At 42.7% G+C, this 9,175-nt stretch overlaps 1 protein-coding gene across 9 annotated transcripts in view; it reads right to left on the bottom strand.

The window, feature by feature from the left end:
• Positions 1–729: 729 nt before the first annotated feature.
• Positions 730–9,175, bottom strand: part of LOC146206976 (transmembrane protein 230) — a 103,265-nt gene continuing 94,819 nt past the window's right edge. For 7 of the 9 annotated variants that reach the window (XM_084589603.1, XM_084589167.1, XM_084589532.1 and 4 more), the window contains one exon: positions 730–1,032. In XM_084589603.1, the coding sequence (XP_084445729.1) occupies positions 757–1,032 (276 nt within the window). In that variant the 3' untranslated portion in view covers positions 730–756. The remainder of the gene's footprint in view (positions 1,033–9,175) is intronic. The other 2 variants (XM_084589745.1, XM_084589674.1) reach the window with 1 other exon arrangement.

The following is a 9,175-nucleotide window of genomic DNA, read 5'->3' as shown; positions in this document are numbered from 1 at the left end:
TGAGTTTTGATAATAACGGTGCTAGCATGAGGCAGAGTGACAGAGCAAACGGACGCGCACGAACAGCCGCCACGTACTAGTACTAGTCAGAAAAGGACGCAAAGATGGCGTCGGCGGCATACTGACGTCAGCTGTGACGTCACGTGAATACCCCCTATACTCTGTGACGTCACATGAGCATTCCAAAATGGCGGTCGCTATAGGTGGGAGGAGCTTTCTGATTTCTATCGCGTTTTTTGCAATATGCGCCGCGCGCTGGGCACTAAAACTTTGAGAGTAGAATCACAGACCTATATATTACTCATAGAAGTATAAAACGGCAATACGTCGAACGACCCCGTCATCGCCTCTTTAAACTTTCTAATGTTTGTTTACCTTTCTCTGTTTATTTTGGAACATGGAGGTGTTTTTTAAGGGGGGATTATTGCCGTGAACCATTCAAAACTCCATTTGTTGTTTTTCAACAGCCGCCGGCATATGCGGCCTTATCACTGTGATTGTAGCGCGCGGATCAATTATGCACTCTTTGTTCATGCTCATTGTCGCGAGACTCGGCTTTATCATCTCCATTGCTTCAGAAGATGCTTCGAGACATATCTCGAAAGATCCAGCCACGCGTGTGTACTTCTATAATGTTCCAGGGTATGCTAGTCACCGTACACTATTTTTCTTCGCTGCCTCTAAATTGAGATCTGACGAGTGAAGCTGAATAGGCGGAAACTTGGGCGACTTGGAAAGCATTTGAAATCGTATTTGCTAGAGCTTCTTAGGACACAAGGGACAGAAAGAACACCTATGAACAGGACGGACGCTAGTCTTCAACTGTCGTTTATTAAAACAGCCTTCGCTGGAGGTAGAACCAAGTTGCCAGACGGAGTTCGTTCCGGCTAGGGATGGCGGAAGGCCGCCGTCTGTCGGTTTGTTTTCGCTTGCTGAAGGAGGCGGTTGTACCGGCACGTGTAGCTGAGGCAGCAGTGGCTCTTTGGGATGGGCGTCGCGCGAAGTTGCGGCTATGGTCCACAGCAGGGCTACCTGGAATAACAATAACGAATGTCTGACCATGTTCCTCGCGGTGGCGTGCCCCCAATCGCGGCCCAAATTTCCACTTCCGCGATCTCTCTGTCTAAGTCTTCATTAGGAACCCCTTTGTACTCATAGGTGGCATTGGGGTTGCTACCGGTATTGAGATATCTGCTTCAGAGTTCGCTTAGCAGATCTGCATCTGTACCTGGGTATTCGTGTATGATTTGATTCATAATAGCATAATCATAACATAATAGCAGCGAAATGGCTGAACACAATCACTATAATATTTGGCTTCTGCTGTGCCTTGGTTGTATAGTCCTTCCCCCTAGCAACAGCAGCACACTTTCACCGCTAGTGCAGTCGTCGGCACGTCTACAATGCTGGAGAGGTGTGCTGCGGAGCGAACAAAGTGAAATTTTGTCTGGGCTGCTCTGTTAGTGGTAAAGTGTAGTCAGTGCAAATAGTACGCCTATGCACCTTCATTATAGCGCCATCACTGTTCCTAGAATTGGGCTCCTGCTCAAAAATTTCATTTTCTTTGTGCGACAGGTTGGTGTTCAAGCACTCCGGGCAGACTTGCTGACGTCTGTACATCAGTCTGTACATCAAAAGTTGCTGGTTTACCTCGTGCACCCCACAGTACCAACTTCGTGCCATTGAACTTCTAGCTGCTTCCTAGAATTAAATCATCAACTGCAGTTCACTGATAGTTTAGTCAACAGATGCACCAGTCACAGTTAGCGTGCTGCCACCAGTGAAGACTGGATCAAAATGTGTGAAGTAGGACTGAGCTCATTTCTAAGCGTTATTTTAAATGTAAATTCTTTCAGTTTCATCATGTAATGAGTTACAGGACAAGAAGCAAAACGTTTTTTAATGCACACTGTATTATGAACAAAGGTGTTCCTTTGACACAAACAGCCAGTGGTTAATAAAGCCATTGGGAGCTGCCTAGCTGTGTCATCGTGCGGAAGAGCTAGACTTTTTTCTATGGCTACAGTGGAGAATATGATAGGCTTTCGAGTTTTTCCTCGTCAGCTAATTTTATCTCATTTTTTTTGTTTACACCTAACTTAGTGGATTTACGTCCTACGAGAACTGCAGATTGCAAACTTTTTATGGCTGCAACGTGCAAAAACAATGGCCTTGCAAAATGAGTACATTTCTTACATCTTACAAAAGTTTAAACACCTAATCTTTTCGGCACAACGAAAAACATACTTCTAAGGTAATCATTCCACGAAATTTTTGTTAGAAATGCTGTAGAAAAGTTTTTACCAAGAATATTTTCATCAGTAGATGTTTATGAATGTATATGCAGCATGAATGAAGACGAGAGTTCGGTTGCTAAGAAAGGGGACAGCTGGACAACTGCCATAATGTGGGTACAGACCTCTTCAGACACGAGTTACAGGTAGGATATGGCCTACAAAGCACAGTTCAACGAAGAATGCCACCAATTCTTGTTCATTGCTGCTAGGTTATATGTACCATTTTGGACCAGAAACCATAGTCCCCAGAGTTCATAACATTTTCACAACCAATTCAAGCTTATTGGTTCCATCAAAACCTATGGTACCCACCAGGCTGTTGGATAACACACATCCACAAGCTTTTGTCTGTAGAGGGTGCTGGGAAGCTGCTAACAGATATGGCCTACAAAGCACAGTTCAAGGAAGGATGCTGACAATTGTTCATTGCTGCTAGGTTAACTGTACCTTTTTGGTCCAGAAACTGTAGTCGCCCGAGTTCAAAGTGCATGAATGCATATTCATGTGACAGCCTTAGAGGCCCTCTTCTCTAGAAAATCCTTCCAACTGTGTTATGAGCAAAAAATTACAACCTGATGGTAGTTGGCAGGTGACATGGCTAGGCACTGATTGGGCAGCTCCTTTAAAGAAGAGGGCAGTTAATTAAATCCACTGGGATCCTTGAATAACAAATCACACGTGAGAAAAAGTAGGGAGACACTCAAACTTCACCTTAAGAGTATAAATGTGATAGTGCCTGTAGCACCGCCTTTCCATTCCGTGAAATTTTTTATGAGTGAGCGATGCCGTAGTGGAGGGCCCCAACGAATTTTGAGAACATGGGACTCTAACCTGCAATGATATCCGAAATTGCATGGGCACCTTGCTTCTCACTCCATTGAAATGCAGCCGCTGCGACCAGGATCAAACCTATGTCCCCCGAATCGGTACTTGAATGCCTAACCACTGAGCCACTGCTGCAGAGTTGTAATCGCATGTTGAAGACAGCATTTCTCAGACTTTAGTGCTGCAAGGATGTGGGCTGAAGACAGGTCATATGGATGTGCCAGGCTGAGCACAAGTAAAATTTAATGCTTTTATTCAAGGTGCAAATCAAACAGAATTGCTGGAAATGCTGCTGTACAATGCACACGACACGACAAAAAATACAAGTCTTCTTGGCGGGCGAGATTGGTTCTTTCTGGGAAAGTTCTCTTACATTAATGCTATGCAAGATGGTTTCGCACTGCCGTCTAATTAACTACAGTAGTAAACTCCGCTGTAGTAAAAACTCAGGATAGTGAAATGTCTCAGCTTGTATTCCGTACACCACTGTAAAGAAGGGGACAGAACAACTGAAAGCTCACAGCACGAGGCAGCGGTAGCAAGTGGAGGCGTGACATGTACAGTTTTGCCACACTTGACTATGTCACACGCATTTCTCAGCTAATGCCTCTTGAATGTGAGAAAAAGCAGAAGACAACATTGTGTTTACGCTAAGCTTTCATTTTTTTTATAAACCGACACGTTAATAAGCAGCCATTTAATCACCAGATAGCATCTTCAAGCCCATGTCATCATCAAAAACTAATATTGTAAGGGCCCCAATATAGGGGATTTTTGCCAGTTCGAGTGACTTTACTAGGGGGGTTCTACTGTATCAGCAGAACTACGCAAGTTTCATCTTATTTACTTTCACAAAGCATACACAAGAAAGTTAGTGCTGACAGGGCATGAGAGTTTTGGTTAGCATGGTATATTCTTATCGATGCTTGCCCCTTTTAACATCAAGAAGTACTTTCTGTGAGTGACACAGCCGATGTTGGAAGGAAGAGGACAGTATCAAAGTACAGTAATGCTGAGCATGGATTTCCTGATGCGACGAGTTTCACAAGGCACCTGTTATGTAAGAGATTTCGGCTGGACATCAAGGACATTCACTTCAGTGAAACAAATTACAAGGGTGAACAATATTATTTATCAGCGCAGCTGCCAAGAAGTGATTTGTTACATTGTAGAGTACAGCACCCATTGCCCCCCAAAAATCAAGGTGGCTGCATTTTTTCTAGGCCTTATCACTCCAGAGCCGCAAAGCCAGATGGATGCTTCCTTAGCTCAAGCTTCTCGATACTTTCCGAGTGCAACTTTGTGGGTGTGATGTACCAGCAGCAATGGTCTCCCGCAGCACAGGGGGCACCAGCTGCCAATAGCACCGAAGTGCAGTCGAACTGAGCTCCTGCCTTTCAGTTCTGACTGGCTGAAAGGTTTGCCTTCATTGTGCCAGCCTCATTCTGGATGGTGCCACAGATTGACGCCACGTTAGCTCAAGCTTCTCAGTAACTACTAAGTGGAACTTTGCTTGACCTGAAGTACACGTGAGTGAAGAACCATGTAGAGACCTTGAAAAATGCTTCATTTCAGATGGTTTTGAAAGCCAGATTGACTAACATTCACGGTGAGGCACTCATAAATTTGGTTGTGAATGCATAAACCAAAACCATTAATCAACTGATAGTCGAAACAGACAACAATCATCACACTGCATTGTAGTGGTTTATGTAGCTGCGGGGATGCTTTAAGTGACTGAAATGCTCAGAATATAGTAGTGGCATTAATCGCAGCAACGCCAGCAGCATAAAAGCAGCCTGTGGTATTGTTGCAAGCGCATATCACGTTTTGAATATGTGGCTCATGGCCTAAACTTGCTTATGAATGATCTGATAAAGGTTGTCATTAAGTCATGCTTTTTAGCAAATAATTCCATGCTGTTCTTGTCATGTTTTTTGCAAAATGTTTAATTTGTTAGAACTTGGGGAAAAAAAAAATTTTTAAGCCATACAAAATTTCTGGATATTTAGCATTCCTAGTTCAGATCCCTTCAAAGGCATGTGATTGTCTTTTGTTCTAATTTTAATCTTTCATTTCTCAGATTAACAATAATTGCATTACGAAATTTTCAGTGAGCAACACAATAAAATCTATTAGAGCGAATTGGCGGGCTACTTGGTTTTGCATGATGAAGGAACAGCGCAAGGCACGGGACACAGTGACACGAGGTGTGTGAGTGTTTGTGCTTCCTAGTGTCAATATGTCCCATCCCTTGCACTGTTCCTTCACCATACAATAAAATTATGACAAAATTTTTCGTGTTTATGATAAAACTATAGTGGAACTGAATACCTTAGACCTGTTTTCCATTGTGTTCAAAAAGAGACTAACCTTTTTAAGCTGCAAGAAATGTGCACATTCTGCAAAGGCATTGCTTTCACACTGACTTTGTATGTGCATTGCAGACAAAATATTTCCCCTTTCTGCAGGTCTCATAGGACATAAATTGATTGGATAATGTATCATATTAAAAAGTTCATGTGGTTAGCACGAAGTGGAGGAGGGTATGTCCTATGATATGACTATGAGTACTGCTTTTATAAAGTACAAAATTTCTATCACCCTACTAGGTTCTTAGTTTATGAGAACCGAATTTGCATTGTCAACAAAAAGAAACAGCAGTCATGATCTTCTGTTTTTACCATGTCTTGTGGCGAGGTTTTTCCGTTATGTAACTTGATTGCTTTGATAATTTGGTTTGTGTACTACTTCGGAGCCGAAGACTTTCCTTACCTTCAGCATCGCTCTTAAAGTCTGCAAGACGGGAGTACAAGTCCAGATCAGTAAAGGTTAAAACTCTGTTGTCGGCACCCTGGCTGATTGAAATAAAAGGTGATGCTGTGAAGACTCATACAGTTTGGATCTTTGAGAATATCATATATACTCAGGATAACTTTGCAGTGCATGATGAATCCTGCATCAAACGTCAAGTGTGCATTTGTCAAGACCTAACTGACATGAGCTGTCATAGCCTCTTTAATGGAACTGTGAATAGAAGCAACTGCGCTGATGCTTGCATGCCACAGATTATAAGGTGCCTGTCTATCAGCCAACAAGGCAGGTGTTCTGTTCATGAAAGGATGATTGCAGCCATGACTGAACCCATCAGAAGCATGCCAAAAAGCCCCAGACTCTCCAGCAACATGCCAAGTACCATTCTCATACCATTCTCACCTTCGGTTCTCTTTAGAACAGTAGTCAGTGAGAATGGTACTTGGCAGCATGTTCTAAGCAAATACTGCAAAAGCGGCTCACTTTTCTTAATGTTCATTATCCATTTGATACCAAAAGTTCAAAAGATGTTAAGTTTCTCGAGGGGAATGCATCCATTGGATATGTGTTTTCAGTCGATGTCGAGAACTTGTTTTATTCTGTGCCCCATGATGCCTTGTTCACTTTTGTAAGGGATGCCATAGAGAGTAGTGGCACAGTTGATTTCAGAACTCCTCAGGTGTGTCAATTAGTAATTTTATGAAGCTGCTATAATATCATCTCAGTGTGACGTTTGTATCTTTTGATAACAGCTTTTACCGACAAAGACAAAGGATTTGCATCAGATCCTGCGTAGCCCCTGTGCTAACATTTTTTTTAGCCTTTAATGACTGCACCGTAGAACTCAGTTTGACAGAGAAGGAAGTACTAAAAGTTTTCAGGTATGTTGATAATTTTCTAATAGTTATTAAAAAACAAAGATTTGACCTACACAGATGCTGTGAGCCCAGTTTTAGCCAACTTTCAAGAAGAGGGGCAGGGATTGTGTTTTACCCGTGAACTCCCTTTGCGAGGATGTTTGCAGTTTTTGAATTTAAGTATTACCTTGGGCGAGCATCATGTGTGTTGGCAATACTCGCCTCGAGCACGGAAGGAGCTGCTGCCTTATTCCTCGGCTCATTCAAAGACTGTGATACACGCTATTACTAACCTCTGCCTTGGATCTGCTCTTGTGAAGTTGTGTGAACATACTATGCAGACGAGCTTTGAAAAGCAAGTGGACTGATTGGCTACGGTGGGGTTCCCAAGCTCTGTAATCACTGGTGATGCTGAAGCCTTCCTAAGGAAAACCAAACGTGTAATGTCCAAGAAGTCGTGCGAGACAAGAAAGCCAAGCGTGAAACCAGAAGTGGTACCCTATGTTCACAGGGTTGCGCACAATGTGAAAAAGGTTGCAAATCGGCATGGCGTGCCTGTCATATTTTCCGCTCCACGAAAGCTTGCACAATTATGCGCGCGCATTGCGAGCAATGAAAAGAAGGGCGCTTGCAGCAAAAAACATGGCAAGCAGTACGTGAAGTGCTGCACAGGAGTGGTATATGAGGTACCACTAGCCTGCGGAAAGGCCTATGTGGGCCAATCGAGGCGCTGCGTGAATGACCGTGCAGCTGAACATGCACGATCACAAAAAGAACCAGGAGGTGCACATCTTTCACAGCATTGTGCAAATTGCTTCGTGTGCAACCGAGCGGCAAAACATGCGCTGGGGGAAAAAATATGCGTGCACTGAAAGATATGTGAACCACGGCTTCATGAGATAAAGATTCTGGGCAGAAGTAGAGATTTGAAGGCACACGAGGTCTTGGAGGCGTTTCACATAAGAAAGAGAGGGAAAGCGTGTGAGTGGTACATCGGTTCACCTTTTCAAGATCGAGATGACATACCTTGAATGGTTTGCTTGATGCGTCGTGTTGTTGTTCATGCGCATGCCTTAAAATTTCTATATATTTGCTGCTTTGGCAGTGAATAAAGGTCAGATGAAGTTAGTGCTCGTCCTGCGTCATTCTCTCTTGTGTCACTTCTTAGCACTATTATTTTCAGTCTCGAACAGTATGAACAGCCCAAATTGACATTCTTCTAAACCATTTAATCATGTTGGCTATAGGGGCCATATGTGACAGCTGTGTATTCATAAGTCACTGAGAACAAAATATATCAAAAAGGCTGCGTTAATCATATCTGGTTCACTTTTCATACCCTTCTACTTTAAGATGACAGACATGGAGTACAACTGAAATCGACAATATGCAGAAATTGTCTGCCATTGAACATCACAAGAATTTTGTACCTTTTTTCCAGCTTTACAGGACACAATAACAGATTTTTTTGCAGATAGTGACAGTGTAGGGCAGTATTGTTTATGTATCCAGAAATTACGACACCAGAGCTTATTGGGTTTTGCTTGGTGCATGTGAAGAAATGAAGCAGGAATAAGGTCTTAACAGAGGTCCATATTTTGAAGCAATAAAATTGCTCATGGATCTTTTTCTCAATGTGAAAAATACAGGTGTATGTTACTGAAGCAATGAAACTGAGTTGAAAATGAAAAATAAGTTATGTATAAACAAAGAAGGAGGGTAAAAAAAGTAGGAAAGGAAGAGCTCAGACGCACATCACATTTTCCACAGCGGCCATGGAAAAAGTCTGGCTCTTCTGGACGATGACACCGGCTAGGCAGTTTCCATCAACCTTAGCCTCAGACCATTTGTGCCAAGAACACCTTACTGCAACATTTCTAACTAAAGACCACTATTGATAATACGTCTATGAAAAAGTTTCGCTTCTCGTCTTGCAACTCATTACATGATGGAGCTGAAATAAGTTCCGCTTATAATAAAGTTGGCTATGAGCTTCTCACACTTTTTTACAGTTTTCACTGGTACATCTGGGCGCTCTATTGATGTGCACTCCACTGGTGTATTATTGATCACATGCAGTATTTATTTCCTTCAAATTTAATTTATCCTAAGAGTGGCACAAGGTTCCTGCTGCAGGGTGCATGATGCAAACCAGCAACTTTCACTTAATGTACTAGTGGTGAAAGTGTGTTGCTATTGCTAGGGGGAAGGACTATACAACCAAGGCACAGCAGAAGCCAAATATTATAGTGATTGTGGACAACCCCTGCCAGAATTCTAGTTCATGGTAACAGTAGCAACTAGTGCAGCTTCCTCATGGCTGCATGGGCAGCAAGAGCGCAAGTATGCTGCAAAGGTTAAAACATGTCAATGGTAGTACCT

Source organism: Amblyomma maculatum, chromosome 1, assembly GCF_055883805.1.
Source record: "Amblyomma maculatum isolate TAMU_Amacu chromosome 1, ASM5588380v1, whole genome shotgun sequence".
Taxonomy (NCBI): domain Eukaryota; kingdom Metazoa; phylum Arthropoda; class Arachnida; order Ixodida; family Ixodidae; genus Amblyomma; species Amblyomma maculatum.
This window is presented reverse-complemented; position numbering and strand designations above follow the sequence as displayed.